Source organism: Eublepharis macularius, chromosome 6 (genome assembly GCF_028583425.1).
Source record: "Eublepharis macularius isolate TG4126 chromosome 6, MPM_Emac_v1.0, whole genome shotgun sequence".
NCBI lineage: Eukaryota > Metazoa > Chordata > Lepidosauria > Squamata > Eublepharidae > Eublepharis > Eublepharis macularius.
Genome location: NC_072795.1, coordinates 128,272,175 through 128,288,974, shown reverse-complemented (window position 1 = coordinate 128,288,974; position 16,800 = coordinate 128,272,175). Strand labels below are relative to the sequence as shown.

Below are 16,800 nucleotides of genomic sequence, written 5' to 3'. Positions count from 1 at the left end.
AGGCGGAAGCCCGTAAACAAGCCCTTCTGTTCTACAAGCGTTTGTGAAGGAGAGGTTGATCTGAAGAAGACTCGTTCTACCCCTTCGCTGAGTTCCAGAATTTTGTTGGCGCCCCCCCCCCCAAATGGCAGCAAAGAAGCAAAGTCCCGCTCTCGGTAAGTCAATCTCGGCTACCTTGAAGGGAGAGTCGCTCGAAGAGTTGGTGCGCAGGGCGGTGGTGGAAGCCATAAAACCCTTTGTTGACAAGCTGAACGAAACTGATCAAAGGGTGGGCTTAATTGAAAGCGAGGTGAAAACCATTAAGGAAGCAGCGGGGGGGGGGCAGAGAAGTCTGCTCTGGAAAGTGCGTCACTTGTGAAGGCTACAAAAAAGGAGCTGAAGTTGGTTGAGAACCAGCTGATCGGGCTACAGATGGAACGAACGCAGACAATTTTGCGTCTCCAAAACGTGAAAGAGGAGGAAAAAGAGGATCTGTGGGAGGTGGTCTCGGAACTATTGGCGATACCCGCAAGGACGACTAAAGAAGAGGTTAAAAGCGCCATTTTGGAGGTCCGTCGGGCTTCTTCAAAATATGCAACAAAGCGACAGTTGCCTCGTGAGATCATTATTGACTTTTCATTTAAAAAGATTCGGGACACCATCCTATATAACTCATACAATGCGGATTTGGACTTTATGGGTTTGAAAGTCAAGATTTTGAAGGACGTTCCATTTCTAGTCCGGAAAAGGCGTTTTAAGTATAAAAAGTTTGCAGCTCTTCTGAGGGACCATGGAATAAAGTATAAATGGTTATTCCCGGAAGGAATATGGTTTAGATATAAAGATCAGGCCTATAAGATACTATCAGAAGATCAACTAAAGGATTTTGAGAATAAAAACCCAGAACTCTGCTGCACCGAGAACGAAGAAAAGGAGAAGCCGGAGGGGGGGGGAGGAGGAGGAGAGCACCGCAACAGCGATTGCACAGAGAGAATTGCGTCCGGGACCTAGAAGGGGGAGGAAAGTTTAATCAGAATTTGAAATGTTTATTCTCTGTATGATTAACCACTCCATCATTATCCTATGGAGCTATTTTTGTATTATGACAGTATGAAGGGAAAACATTGAAGTGTAGTGTTTAGTGTTTGTAGTTCATTCCCTCCCCTTTTTCTTTTTCCACCCCCCTTTGTCCCTTCCCTCTCCCCTTTCCTTGTGATAGTCTTGTGTAGTGCTGTGTAGTGTTTTGTAGTTATGAAAAATAAAAAAAATTATTAAAAACAAAAAACAAAAACACACACACAGAAGGCACAAGGTAAGTGCCAGGCACTCCCCCCCCCCTCCTGACAGGAGGTTATAGAGACCTGGCAACCTGGGGGGAGGGACCTGGCACTCATCTTGTTTTTCGTTTTTGTGCGTGTGCAAAAAGTGTGCGTGTTGTTCCAGGGGCTTCTGGGAAGTAACATCATCGCACAGGGGCCGGGAGTGCTCCTGCACTTTGAAGTGGGCTGATTTTGACCCTAAATGGTCCTGATGCAACATGTTTGGGGCCCAAATGTGCACACTGCAAAGCATGGGAGCGTTCCTGGGGCAGTGCGATGATGTCACTCCCGGGAGTGTTGTCATCATGCCACCCAGGGAGCGCACCCAGGAGGCGTGTTCTCCTGCCTTTCTCCTCCACCAGCCAGGGAGGGAGGAGGTCCTGAGATCCCTAGTGGTATTTGACGTAGAAGGCAAATGATATTTTACCCTGAGGGCATGATTAAGGAAACTTTAATGCCCACCTGAAACTGGTTGTAACCCCACTACTACAGGTGGGCACGGTCCAGAAAATGGACCTAAATTTTACACAGACCTGCCTGGTTCGGCAGTTTGCGAACTGGTAGGTTGTGGGAAACCCATTTTCCCATGAACTCATGACCTTTTCGCTGGTCCCTCGGTCTGTTGGGTCTGGGTTTTTTTAAAGTTTAAAGCATTCCCCTTGCTCCGGGCCCCAGAAATAGTACCACGGACTGACGGACCACGAACCCACAAACCTGTCCATGGGTCATGAAAAGTTCTTGTTCCTTGAAACTCCACGGACCACAGACTGTCGGCCCGTGGTGTTTTCCTGGTCTGTGCTCACCTCTACCCACTACCCAAGGCTGGTTTGTGAAGTTGAAGGGGGTGTGGCAGCTTAGTTACATGTGTAGCTGCAAGGTAAGGTATCGTTTAACCTTCACATTTGTTCTTTCTTAAGTTGCATAGATCCAGAGGATCTATGGCCATGCATCTGACAAAGAGAGCTGTAATTCTCAAAAGCTTATACTACAATAAAGTTGGTTAGTCTTAAAGGTGCTACTGGACTCTTTATTATTAATGCAAATATGAATCTTAACATCTTCCAGAATGCTCATTTGCATTGCAAAAGCTTCTCCTCCCATATTGTGTTCAGATAAACTGCATAAAAAGGGTCAATGGTGCTTAAAAATACTCTGATACCCCAATACACCCAAATTCCTCTCGAGACAAGGGGGCAATTTCTGCATATGCTATGCTTTATCACGTACAACAATATCAAGTTGTTAGTTTAGGATATTTCTATGCCACCACTTCAGAGTCCTGCTTGAGGTGATTTACAGTTAAAACCACCACAATATTAAAAACACAAGCTATTGGACGTAGGCAGCATAAGAACCATTCATAAAACACAAGCTGATCCTTGAAAAGCTGATAACATTTTAAAAAAAATTAAAAGCCTGGGTGAAAAGATGCAGGGCTTTTTTTCAGTGGGAACACAGTGGAACGGAGTTCCGGCACCTCTTGAAAATGGTCACATGGCTGGTGGCCCCGCCCCCTGATCTCCAGACAGAGGGGAGCTTAGATTGCCCTCCGGGCCGCTGGGGGGGGGGTCACTGGCCATGTGACCATTTTCACCGAGAGCGATTGAAACTTTAAAAAACTCGCCCCTTGTTCCAGCTAACCCAAAGTGATGTCATGGTGTAGTCCTGAGTTCCACCTAGGGTTGCCAGGTCCAGGTTCAGAAATTCCTGGAGATTTGGGGGGGCGGAGCCTGGAGAGGATGGGGTTTGGGAAGGAGAGGGGCGTCACGGCAGCCATTTTCTCCAGGGGAACTGATCTCTGTTGCCTGGAGATCAGTTGTAATTCCGGGAGATCTCCAGCTACCACCTGGAGGCTGGCAACCCTAGTTCCACCCTACAAAGCTACCATTTTCTTCAGGGGAATTGAGTTCTGCAGCCTGGAGATCAGTTGTAGTTTCAGGAGATCCTCAGGGCCTACCAGGAGGTTGGCAGCCCAAGTGCAGAGAATGGAGGGTAAACGCCCTGGGCCTAGTTAACTTCTCTTCCCTAACTAGCGAGTGTACAGACTGGCTCAGTTCTAGTAGCAGCATTAAATCCAGCCATTTATATATACGTTGCTTTAAAAAGCTCGGCCTGTTCACATTGCATGAGTTGGGAGACTATCTATTGAACTGGGGCACCTCCCCAGGGCTTGCTTTAACTGAGCCGTCTTAAAGCAGCTCTAATTCCTTGTCAGTGTTAACAAGAAGCTGGAAAACTGGAGCTGCTGGCTGGCGGCAACCGTGTCTTCTCATTTCCCTGGGACGGCTTTTTTTCATTGCAGGTGAATCAAGGGAATGCCAAGGTCCTCGGCTCAGGCCTGGGTTACCTGGAGCACATTTGCCAGCTTATAGAAAAAATTGGGCAGCTGCAAGAACAGAACCTGCGCTTACAGAAACAAGTCTGTGGTTTGCAAAAAGAACAGAAGGTGAACCAGCTTAAAGAGGTACCAAAGGATTGCCCCCACCTGTGTCATTCTCCTCTCCCTGCCTCTACCACTCTCTGAGTCCCTGCCTCCCCGTCCCCAATATTGTCTGTGCATTGTACTATATTTGCCTTTCATCTGGGATGACAACCATTTCCTCTTGGAGTTCTGGTATTCAACAATCTGCTTACCCTTGGTGGGGCAATTTCTCCTGAATTTATTCTTTACTAGTCCATTGTTTAAATATTGCTTCTATTTTTAACTCTGTTTTGGCTGTTTTCTTGGGGAAGGACTGTAGCTCAGGGCCAAGCTACAAGTGACGAATGACACTTGAACGGCAAGTGTATTTCTCCCTGTTCACTTGCCCTCCACTCAATCCACTTGCCGTTCAAGTGTCATTCATCACTTGTAGCTTGGCCCTCAGTGGTAGAGCCTCTCTTTGGCATGCAGGAAGCCTCAGGTTCACTCTGCAGCATCTGTAGTTAAAAGATTCAGAGGAATTAGCCATGTCAGTCTGTAGGTGCAAAATAGTCCAGTAGTCCCTTTAAAACTAACCAGCTTGATTGGAGCATAAGCTTTCGAGAACCACAGCTCTCTTCGTCAGCATCTGATTAAGAGAGCTGTGGTTCTCAAAAGCTTATGCTACAAGTTGGTTAGTCTTAAAGGTGCTACTGGAGTCTTTATTATTTTGTAGTTAAAAGGACCAAGAAGGAGATGATGTGAAAGATTTCTGTCCATGACCCTGGAGAGCTGCAGCCAGTTTGAATAGATGCTACTGACCTTGATGGAACAAGCTAATCCAACATTCGGCAGCTTCATGTGTTCAACAAAAATGGGATTTAAAATTGTGATAGAGATATTTAGCTAATGGGTCACAGAGACTCCCAGTTGTGCCTATTTTTAAAGTGACAACAATGCAGAAACAGAAGATGAGTTTAATACCCAAGAGGCAGTGTAGGGCAGTGGTTAAAGTGTTGGACTAGGATCTCAGAGTACCAGGTTCAATCCCCCACACTGCCATGGAAGCTCAATGGGTGACCATGAGCCAAGATAGCAGTTGCTCTGCTATCTTCTACGAGCAACTGCCTGGCAAAACTCATTTAGACAAAATGTTTTCATGTACATACTTGTGGGAATTGCTCTAGAATGAGATCACATAGATGTGAAGCACCCTGCAGTTTTTATGAGGATTGCAAAGGTTTAAAAAATTTCATTTAAGCATTGCAATCTGTTTGGCTTCCCTTTCCTTTTTTACTAATCGAGAGTGAAGCCTTAGAACTGAGCTGGAAGGATCCAGGATAATTTCGCAGCCTACCACTCTCTTGTAGATCAGACCGCACAATGTTGCTCTTTTGAGAGCGCACGGGGAGCTGTATGGGGCTGGGAAGGCAGGGGCAGGTTGGGACATTCAAACAACCCTGGAAGAAGCTGAGAGCCAAGCTACAAGTGATGAATTCCACTTGCCTGGCAAGTGAACAGACTCACGTGTATTCTTCCCTGTTCACTTGCCATTCGGTTGCTCAAGTGGAGCGCAGGTGAATGGCAAGTGAACAGGGAGGAATACACGCGAGTCTGTTCACTTGCCAGGCAAGTGTCATTCCTCACTTGTAGCTTGGCTCTGAGCCAAGTAGACTCTAAGGTGTTGGCCGCGCCGTGGGATCCTCATGGCTCAGTTTGCCTGTGGCTACCAGTAGCCCTCCACTAGGGTTCCCAACTCCAGGCTGGAAAATTCCTGGGGATATAGGGATGAAGCCTGGCTTAGAGACCAACAACATTTTCAGGATATGAGCTTTTGCGCATCAAAGCTCTCCTGATACAGGAAGGAGTGGAGATCCAGGAGGTGGGTGGGATAAAGCAAAGACAGGAGTGAGGATGTAAAGGTACAATGCGGCTTGATTACAGCAGAAGTTAATATCTGTGGTGAGATAAGCAGGGCTTTTTTTCAGCGGGAACGCAGTGGAACGGAGTTCCAGCACCTCTTGTGTCCAGTGGCCCCGCCCCCCGATCTACAGACAGAGATCAGCTCCCCTGGAGGAAACGGCTGTTTTGTAAGGAGGGCCGTGCGTTTCTCCCTCATTTCTCTCTTGAGCGTTCCACCACTTCTTTTCCCAGAAAAAAAAGCCCTGGAGATAAGAATCCTATGTCTCTACTCAGCCAGGGTCATTCTTAGTCACTCTGTTATATCCTCCCTCCATTATTACTATGTATAGGCAGGTGGACCTGTGTGCATCACACACAAGTCAATTTGGGAGTGCACGCGGGCTCATAAACTGAAGCTTAATCCTGACAAGACAGAAGGGCTGCTGGTGAGTGGAAGTTCTGACCCAGGATCCAAGGTCTCTCTCGTTCTGGATGGGATTGAACTCCTCTTGAAGGAACAGATCCCTAGTTTGGGGTGCTCTTGGATCCAGGCCTGCTGATAAATAAGCAGGAGGTAGCTGTGGCCAGAAATGCCTTTTACCAACTTCGACTGGTTAGCCAGCAGTGGCCCATCCTGGGCAGAAAAGGTCTAGCATGTGGTGCATGGTCTGGTTAAATCTTGATTAGATTACTGCGATATGCTCTATATGGGGCCGCCCTTGAAAAGTATTTGGAAGCTTCAATTGGTGCAGAATGCAGCAGCCAGGATGTTTACTGAAGCGGATAGTTGGGGCCATATCACTTACGGCTGTCAAGTCCAGGTTGGTAAATTCCTGGAGATTTGGGGGTGAAGCCTGGGGAGGGATCTCAGTGGGGTATAGTGCCATGGAGTCCAAAGCAGCTGTTTTATCCAGGGAAACTGATCTTTGTAATATGGAGATCGATTGAAAAGAGTAACAGTCTAGTAGCACCAACAAGGCTAACAAAATTGTTCGCCTTCAGAGCTGTGACTCATGCAAGCTCACACCCTACCACAAATTTTGTTAGTCTTACAGGTGCTACTGTACTCTTGCTCTTTTCTACTGCTACAGACAGGCTAGCATGGCTACCCATCTTGGTCTATCTCCATGGAGATCAGTTGTAATTCCAGGAGATCACCAGATGCCTCCTGGAATTAACCCGAATACAGCTTCAGTTTTGGCCCATCTAGATTGCCTCCCAATCTGATTCTGGGCAAAATTCAAGGTGTTGATGTTGACTTTTGAAGACCTACATGGATCTTTAAAGCATACCTGAAAGCCCCCCTACTTCCTTACAAACTTAACCATCCACTACGGTCACCTTCTGAGGCCTTGATTTGGGTGCCCGCCACCTCCTGAAATTAGGCAGGTGGCAATCTGGGAGAAGGCATTTTCAGGGCCAAGCTAGAAGTGACGAATTACACTTGAATGGCAAGTAAACAGACTCAGGGCCAAACTACAAGTGATGAATGACACAGATTGGACACTCATCAGCTTCCCTCAAGTTTTGATGGGAAATGTAGGCAGTTTGGTGGAATGTTGGACAAGTGACAATTGAAAAGTCCATTGGACAGCAGTCGGAGAGCCAAGCTGCAAGACCAGGATGCCTACATTTCCCATCAAAACTTGAGGGAAGCTGACTAGTGTCCAACCTGTGTCATTTGTCACATGTAGCTTGGCCCTTACATGTATTCCTCCCTGTTCACTTGCACTCCACTTGCACTCCACTTGATCACTAAGTGGAGTGCAAGTGAACAGGGAGGAATACACGTGAGTCTGTTCACTTGCCATTCAAGTGTAATTCGTCACTTCTAGCTTGGCCCTCAGTCATGGCACCAAAATTCTGGAACTTTCTTCTCAGAGAGACTTGCCCGTCCTCTTCTATTGCTGTTTTCCACCAGCAGGTGAAGTTGTTTTTGTTTTTTCTGGGTTCCCTCAGTGGTTCTTCCTTCCTTCCTTCTCTATGTTTTATTATAATTTTTGTGTGTATATTTTATTGTATTGCATGTGTATTTTGACTTGGTTTTAATTGTTTTAATGATATAGTTTTGTTTGATTTTAATGGTATTTAAGATGTTTTTATTATGTATTTTTAATCTGTTTTAATCTTGATGTCTCTGATGAGGAAAGAAAGGTGGGTATACTGTTTGTAAGTAAATAAAATAAGCCTGCATGAATGAGGCTCAGTTCCCAGTTGGGTTCAAATTCACTGTGGAGTGCCAAATTCTTTGGAATCTCTTCTGTTGGAGGGGAGTGTGGAACACAATACCACATTGCTTGGGCAAACAATTGAAAAAACAGAAACATCGCCACTTAAATCTGTAATCCCATCAATAAGAATTCAAGATTGCATTGTCTGTTCTTGTTTTTGCAGGATTAATATTGTTACCTAGTCAAAAAGTTCTTTCACATATTCTTTTTGTGTTCATTTTCACCCAAGATTGCGATGGAATAGTTGCACACACAAAAACACATCTTGGATTCCTTTCAGAAGTAATTCCTTAATCTGATTAATTCCTCGGGTGCTTTGAAACAAACATTCTTGCATTTTCAGTTTATCAACAGGGAGGATATACAAATAAACATTTGGCTGCTTCTACAAAACTTTAGACATTCAAACAAAGAATGAAAAGGTATTTTATTGGCTTCAGTTGCTGATACAAAGAATTTCATATGGAAAGTGACATCTGGCACAGAATTTATCCTCTTGAGAATCTTGATCTCTCTTCGAGATGACATTATTCATATGTGTAGGCTTGCTTACATGGGGACGCTATAGTGTAGGGAGATGCAATGTTAGCTGGGAAGTGTAGTTTAAAAAGACAGAGCCAAAGGCTCTGTCAGCTTCAGCTCTCTACACCGGGGAAGTTTTAAAAGACAGAGCCTGTGGAGATAGCTCCTCAGAAGGTTTGTTAATTTCATCTTCGACTCCCCAAGGCTCTGTCAATTATGAAGATGAAATTAACAAACTCTCTGAGGAGTGATCTCTGCCGGCTCTGTCTTTTTAAACTACCCTTGTGTAGAGAGGTGAAACTAACATCTTTTAAAATTACGCTTCCCAGGTAACATTGCGTCTCCCTACACTTGAGTGTCCCTATGTAAGATGTCTCATGGAAAGAGACTCTAAAAGGGCAGGGCTTGGGGGAGGGAAGGACCTCAGGGGGGTATAATGCCATAGAATCCACGCTCCAAAGCAGCTGTTTTCTCCAAGGAACTGAACTCTGTCAGCTGGAGATCAGTTGTAATTCCAGGCACTATCCAGCCCCTCCCTTGTGGAGCTTCTGCCCCCTAGATTCTTAGATCCAGTTAGATGGTTAATTTGGGCTTGACAGGTCCTGAAGATGAGGCTTGGAATGCTGGCAATTCGTCTGTGATAACTTGTGGCGCCAGTTCCTTCTTTTGACGAGCTGCAAATGAAACACTCGAATCTCTCCTCCTCTCTTTGTAGGAGTATTTTCTGCAGCGTTGCTCCTGTGGCGCTGCCAGCATCTTGCTCGGCTCGTACCAGGAGGTGAAGAATTTCTTTGCGGGGAAAAGCAGACCTCACAGCCTCTTGGTGCAGAATGGAAACGTCTCCGAGCTCTCAATCATTCCAGAAACGGGAGGCAGGAGAGAACAACCAGGCAGCTCTAAAGGTGAATGTCTTTCTTTTCAACAAGTGGCATTATTTTAAAGTAGACACTGGCTTTGAAATGGGCCTTTTATCATCTCCTGTCTCACACACACACTCAAATGACAGTGTCTGTAAGCACGTGCAGAAGAGATAAAAAGAACTTTGCTGGCTGAAAGGAGCAACCGTAAACACACTTGCAAGAGAACTGAGTGAAACTTTCTTCTAAGCATGCTTAGAATCTTGCCTGTAGGGTAAAAAAGGCTAAAGGTAGTCCCCTGTGCAAGCACCAAGTCATTACTGACCCGTGGGGGGACGTCGCACCACGGCGTTTTCTTGGCAGACTTTTTACGTGGGTATTGCATAATTGGGGGGGGCGGGGATGGAGCCCTCTGTTAAAAGCTGTGAGGACCACATTTTTAATTCGGTTCCTAGCAGATTGAGAAAGAGCAGTGCTCCACCGCTAATAAAGGGAAGGAGTGTGATTTTTTTTTTAATTTTGTTTTTTTTTTAATGGGATTCGTGTTTGATGTTGCTTTCATTTCATTCCTAATCCCTCACTCCCATTGCCATAACGTACGCTAATACTAGAGCTGGGACCACAGCTACCGGCTACTCAGCTCTTCCTCCTTTTCTGGGACTATATTACCTAGGGCAGTGGTTCCCAACTTGAGGGAGTTCTTGGAAGGGGTCTGCAAATTCCTATGTGCGTTAAACATTGTCATCTCGATGTTTTGTCATCATGTATTTTCTCAATCAATGGATACGGATAGTACAGCTACTATCAACTTTGGGGGTCTGTAATTTTTTTTTTATGTTTAAAATGGTCTACATATTTGAAAAGGTTGGGAACCACTGACATAGGGAGTACTGAGGCATCCTGTCTTGGAGGTGTTTGAGGGTGGCGGGTGCTGAGAGAAGCAAGGAAGGGAGATTTCTGGCCTGTCAGCTTGTGCCCACCTTCTGGGTCCGCAATCAGTGCTGGAAAGACAGAGAGTCACCAGAGGCGGCAATTATTCCATTGGACCTCTTCCACACCCCTGACATGGTCCCAGCCAAACATTACCTGGAAACATTCATCTGACTTGGCCACCGGCATGAATCTCCAGGGAGACCAATGCCCTTCGGATTATGTGCCCCCCCTTTCCCATCCTGGCCCCCACACTGGTGCTGGCCTGCGGCACAATAAGGCAGAGGGGGAGAGAAAAACCTTCATGTTAGTTATGTTCTCTCTCCTCCGTCTTACTTCTGTGAGCTCTAAATCTGATAACCAGACACAAAATGTTAATGGCTGCCGTTTTTAAACACTTTTTTATAATAAAGGTGTTGCCAAAAATGACTCCCTCACAGGGGTCGTTTTGTAGAAAAAGAGCGGGAAGAACTCATTAGCATAACTCATTAGCATATGCCATGCCCCTTGCCATCACCGGAAGTGTGTCAATAGCATAACCGATTTGCATATGCCACACCCCCTGACATCACCTATCCTGGCTGTTTTGGACCCAATTCTGGCCATTCGGCGCCGAAATTGGGCCCAGAAGAGCAAAAAGGGACTGAAAATGGCTGAAAAGGGGCCCAAAATGGTCAGGATCAGGCCGCTGCTGAGCAGGAGAGTGATCTACCACCTGTCAGAGGCCCGATCCAGGCCATTTCAGCCCCAATCCAGGTGGAAACGGGCCCAAAATGGCTGAGAGTCAGGTGGGCGGGGCCATCTGTCATGTGACCTCTTTGGGGAACTACTGTAACTGCGTTCCTGCACGTTCCCCCTCGAAATGAGCCCTGCTCCCTCAAATTTTTTGCAGATGCTAAAATAACATCCCTTTCTCCTTTATTAGAATGCCCTCCTGATCACAATTCTTCTGTACACATTTTGAGGGATAATAAAAGTGTGGGGATCTGCTCGATCTAACCAGGCAGCCCATTCAACCCGTTGGGGGCCACACCCAAAGATCCTTTTTAAATCACAATAGTACTATGATGTGGCTAATGGAAGCCATGGTGCAATTAAGAAAATGCCGTTGTCTACTTCTCAGTGATAACTCTAAGTTTTTACTTGCAGGGGGAGAGACATTTGCGGATCTGGGACATCACCAGCTGATGATGAGATTACAGCTAGCAAATGGAGAAGAGGGACGTGGCGACGGTTGTAGTGCAATTGTTAGTCAAGCTCATCTCCCAAAGGAACCAGCCATGAAAAGAGTGAGTGATATATGTAGATAAATACACGCGCGCACACACGCATAAACTTTCGTGGAAGTGAGAGCCTCCGTTGTCAGATGTAGGAGAGCTTTTGTTCCTAGAAGCTTATTGCACAGAACATCTGTTGTTCTTTAAGACTGTTTATTGCAGCGGTCTAACATGGCTTACCTCTCGGGAATTTGTGGGCTATGTGTGTATATGTGCAGATCAGGATATGACTGTGTGGGAAAAGGAAAGTACCAACACGAAAAGAAGCTGGCAAGGGAAATGCAGGTGCTTCACGTCTGAGATGTCGTGATGGCTGGTGGCTACTAGTCTTGAAGAATATCTATTCCCTTCTGCACCAGAGGCAGTATGCCTCTTTATATTATCTGCTGGGGAGAATGGACAGTCCTGCCCCATATTAATTATGTTTTTCCTCCTGCCATGTCTAGGGCTTGGACATCAGCAGAAGTGCCTCAGTAAGTCATTACTGTGTTAAATATATTCATACATAAAGGCTGCTTGGTTGCCCCTTTCTCTTGCCCTCTGTAACTCTTTGTGGGCCCTCCTTCCTCTGTCAAAATTGTCAGCTACTTAGAGTAACCTAAATCCACAAAAAACTCCAGAGGAAAGAATCACTCAGAGCAGAACCACAAGTGACAAAAGGCACAGATTGGACACTTGTCAGCTTCCCTCAAGTTTTGATGGGAAATGTAGGCATCCTGGTCTTGAAGCTTGGCTCTCCCAACTGCTGTCCAATGGACTTTTCAACTGTCACTTGTCCAACATTCCGCCAAGCTGCCTACATTTCCCATCAGAACTTGAGGGAAGCAGACAAGTGTCCAATCTGTGCCTTTTGTCACTTGTAGTTCCGCTCTCAGTCTCCACGCTTACAAGACTTAACTATTAATCTTACAATTTGTCGGCTGGTTGTTTGAAGAAATGTTCAGCTCCAGTTCTCAAAATGATTGGTGGTCACTCTCAGGAATTTTGCACAATGGGAAACATCACCTATTATGGAATAGAGGAATAATCATTGACTTATGAACTTCTCACCGGTTGGACTTTTACAGGAAGAAATATTTATTGATTGTACTATTTTTTTTTTTTTGAAAATTTTTTTATTGGGTTAGAGCATTATTATTTTTACATTACATTCAATTTTCCCCTAATTTTTCGTTTCTAACCCCCTCCCTTTCCCCCCCTTTTGTTGACTTCCAACAGCTTTCCCACCCTCTGTCCCTTTTCCCTTACTTCTATAAAATTCATCTGTCTAAAACAAATATACATTCTCCATTATATTAAGCAGTACATCTTTAACTCCTTTACTTATTATACACCCAAACCGTACGTCTTTAGATAACCAATTTATCCCATTTTCCAGTTTTGAATATTTCTATATATCATAAACCTATACATCGTAAACCATAAAAATTTCCCACATTTAAATCAAACAATTTGATTTATTCTCTATATATTACTCATTTCATCTTTTTATGGTAATTCTATCTAACTTATCACATAATCAATCAATTTAACTCTTCTATGCATTCAGTTTGGTGCATATAAATCTTATCAGAGAAAGAAAATATTGTTAGTTACTCAATCCTCATGTTTAAACCTTATCATTAATTATTCTCTATCAGTATTCTATCACTTAATCTTTACATATCTATATATATCTCGATCAATTAATCTAACTGCTTATAAATTCACATTTCTCTTCCTCCCCCGGTAAAGTCACCCCTCTCTTTTATACTTTTATTATACTTCAGTAGTTCTCAAACTGCCACAGTTTTCCTCCCACCTCCCATTTCTTCTCCAGATATTGTTTCAGCTTCTCCCAGTCTGTGTTAAACTGCCCTGAGTCCAGATCTCTCAGTTTTCTTGTCATCTTGTCCATTTCAGCCATGTACAGCAATTTGTAGATCCAATCTTCAATAGTTGGCACTTCTTGTACTTTCCATTTCTGCGCATACAAAAGTCTAGCTGCTGCAGTCATATAAAATATCATCGTCCTATGATGGGCTGGAATTCCCTCCATTCCCAAGTTTAGCAGCAGGAGTTCTGGGTTCTTATTTATTTGAAACTGTAAAATTTCACTCATTTCTCTTATTATTTCCCCCCAGAACTGCCTAGCTACCTCACACGACCACCACATATGATAGAGGGAGCCCTCATGTTTCTTACATTTCCAGCATTTGTTAGATGTATTCAAATTCCCTAGCGCAATCTTCTTTGGTGTCATGTACCAACGATAGATCATTTTGAAAATGTTCTCTTTAATATTAATACATGTCGTTGTCTTCATTGTAGTTTTCCACAAGTATTCCCATGCCTCCATTGTTATTTCTTTATTAAAGTTTATAGCCCATTTCACCATCTGTGTTTTAACTATCTCATCCTCAGTATACCATTTCAACAGTACTTGATATACCTTGGATATTCTTTTCTTGTCTTCTTTAAGAAGGGTCTGCTCTAGTTCCGAGTTCTCTGTTCGTATGCCCCCTTTTGCAAAGTCCGAGTTGTATAAGTCTCTAATCTGTCTATACTGAAACCAATCATAGTTAGGTGATAGTTCCTCTTGCGTCTTTATTCTAAGTTTAGATACTTCAATCTTAGTTATTTCTTTGTACGTTAAACATTGTTGTTCATTATCCACAGCTCTCGGATCTATCACCTCATATGGAACCACCCACAAGGGGGTTCCTTCTTGTAGGTAAGTTCTGTACTTCTTCCAGATTGTATATAGACTTCTCCTTACAAAATGATGCAGGAACATCGAGTTGACCTTTACTTTGTCATGCCATAGGTATGCGTGCCATCCAAAAAATTTTTTATATCCCTCTAGGGCTAATAGTTTCTTATTCTTTAATGTCATCCAGTCTTTTAGCCAAACTAGGCAGATTGCATCATGGTAAAGTCTCAGATTGGGCAGTTGCATTCCGCCTCTCTCCTTTGCATCTTGTAGAACTTTTACTTTCACTCGAGGCTTCTTGCCTGCCCAAACAAAATCTGATATTTTCCTCTGCCATTTTTCAAATTGTTTAGAGTCTCTGATGATTGGTATTGTCTGTAACAAAAACATTACTCTTGGTAACACGTTCATCTTAACTGCTGCAATCCTGCCCAACCATGACAAATTCAGTCTATTCCACTTGATCAGGTCTCTCTCTATCTGAGTCCATAATTTTTCATAATTATTCTTGAACAAATCTATATTTTTTGCAGTCAGCTCAACTCCCAAATATTTCACTTTACTAGTTACTTCACAGTCCGTTGTTTCCATTAACAATTGTTGTTTCTGCTTAGTCATGTTTTTACATAGTATCTTTGACTTCTTTTTGTTAATGAAGAAACCTGCCAAATCACCAAACTCCTTGATCTTATCTATCACTTTTGGCATGTTCTCCAATGGATCTTCTACAATTAACATTATGTCATCTGCAAATGCTCTAACCTTGTATGAATAGTCCTTTATTTTTATTCCTCGTATTTCCTCATCTTGTCGTATTTGTATCATCAGAATCTCCAATACTAAAATGAACAACAATGGAGATAACGGGCAACCTTGTCTTGTTCCTTTACTAATCGTCAATTTCTTGGTCAATTCATCATTCACTACAATTGCTGCAGTCTGGTCTCTATAAATTTCTTTAATTGCTCTGATGAATCTTTCTCCCAATTGTAGCTTTTCCATAGTGGCAAACAAAAAGTCCCAGTTTAAATTGTCAAACGCTTTTTCAGCGTCTACAAAGAAGAAACCAACCTCTTTATCACAACGCTTGTCATAGTATTCAATAGCATTGATCACTGTCCTTAAATTGTCTCTTATTTGTCTGTCCGGCAAAAAGCCTGCTTGTTCTTCCTCTATGACTTCCGAGAGCCACCCCTTCAGTCTCTCCGCCAATATCTTCGCAAAAATTTTGTAATCATTGTTAAGTAATGATATAGGCCTGTAATTTTTCACGTTAGTCAGATCTTGGCCCTCTTTTGGGATCAATGATATATTCGCTTCGCTCCAAGTGTCTGGAATTCTTTGATCCCTGAAAACTCCGTTCATCACCTCTTTTAGGAATGGTGCCAGTTCGTTGGCCATTGTCTTATAAAATTTAGCCGTAAGTCCATCTGGCCCTGGCGCCTTTCCTAGATTTGCGGATTGTATTGCCTTACTTATTTCTTCATCAGTTACTTCACTGTTCAACTTGTTTCTCCAAGCTTCCGAAATCTCTGGAAGTTTAGTTTTCTCCAAATATGATGCTATTGATTCTTTGGTTACTTCTTTTTTATTATACAGCTTCGCATAGAATTTATAGAAGGCTCTACTAATGGTAGTCTGCTCCAGGTACGTTTTATTTTCTTCACAGATTTTATTTATTATTTTCTTTTCCCTTTTCTTCTTCAATTGCCATGCCAAATATTTCCCAGGTTTATTAGCACCCTCAAAAGCTTTTTGATTCAGTCTTTTAAGGTTCCACTCCAATTCTTTATTACTCATTGCTGTTAACTGTTCTTGAAGAATTTTGATTTCCTGATGTATTTTCTTTTTCCCTGGTCTCTTTTTTAACTGTGCTTCTTTGGCCTTTATTTTCTCCTCAATCTCTTGTCTCTTCTCCTCTTTCTTTTTCCTTGCTCTGCCATTTAAGTCCATTAGTATGCCCCTTACAACCGCCTTGTACGCGTCCCAAACTTTACTGGTTGGTACTTCTTTATTCACGTTGTATTGTATAAAAAACTTAGTCTCTCTTCTCAATGTTTCCATATTCTCACTTTCCTGTAACAAGTCCTCATTTATTCTCCAGGCTTTCCTTTTTCTCCTTTTTCCAAATTTCCACATAATTGGGTTGTGATCTGAGCCTACCATCGGCATTATTTCTACCTCCTTAGTCCATAACGCTAAGTCCTTTGAGGCCCAGATCATATCAATTCTTGATAATGTAAGATGCCTTGCAGAATAAAAAGTAAACTGTCTGGTTTTAGGATATTCTCTCCTCCATACGTCTTCGAGAGTCTCTTGTTGAATCAACTCAAAAAAAAGCTTTGGCAATAGTCCTCTTTTCTTTTGTACTTTTGTAGTCTTTTTGTCTAGTTCCAAATCTGTCACTCCATTGAAATCTCCAGCAAGAATTATCTGGTCATATACAAGATCGTCTAGGTGCTTCCTTAAGTCCTCAAAGAAGCTTTCCTTTGCACCGTTAGGTGCATAAAGTCCGACTACCAACACTCTCTTTAAGTTCCAATTACATTCCACTGCTACAAATCTAGCTTCCACATCTCTCATAACAAGTTTTGGCTGCAGCTCCTCTTTTATATACAACACCACTCCTCTTTTTTTCTTGTTGGAAGCCGCTACAAATTCTTTGCCCAATTTTCCAGATTTTAAATATT

General features: G+C 43.3%; 1 protein-coding gene across 2 annotated transcripts in view; it reads left to right on the top strand.

The window, feature by feature from the left end:
* LOC129332609 (uncharacterized) overlaps positions 1 to 16,800 on the top strand; it is a 77,859-nt gene that overhangs the window by 48,889 nt on the left and 12,170 nt on the right. Inside the window, exons 3-6 of one of the 2 annotated variants that reach the window (XM_054983829.1) lie at positions 3,601 to 3,762; positions 9,070 to 9,256; positions 11,291 to 11,430; positions 11,865 to 11,891. In XM_054983829.1, the coding sequence (XP_054839804.1) occupies positions 3,601 to 3,762; positions 9,070 to 9,256; positions 11,291 to 11,430; positions 11,865 to 11,891 (516 nt within the window). The remainder of the gene's footprint in view (positions 1 to 3,600; positions 3,763 to 9,069; positions 9,257 to 11,290; positions 11,431 to 11,864; positions 11,892 to 16,800) is intronic. The other variant, XM_054983830.1, reaches the window with a different exon arrangement.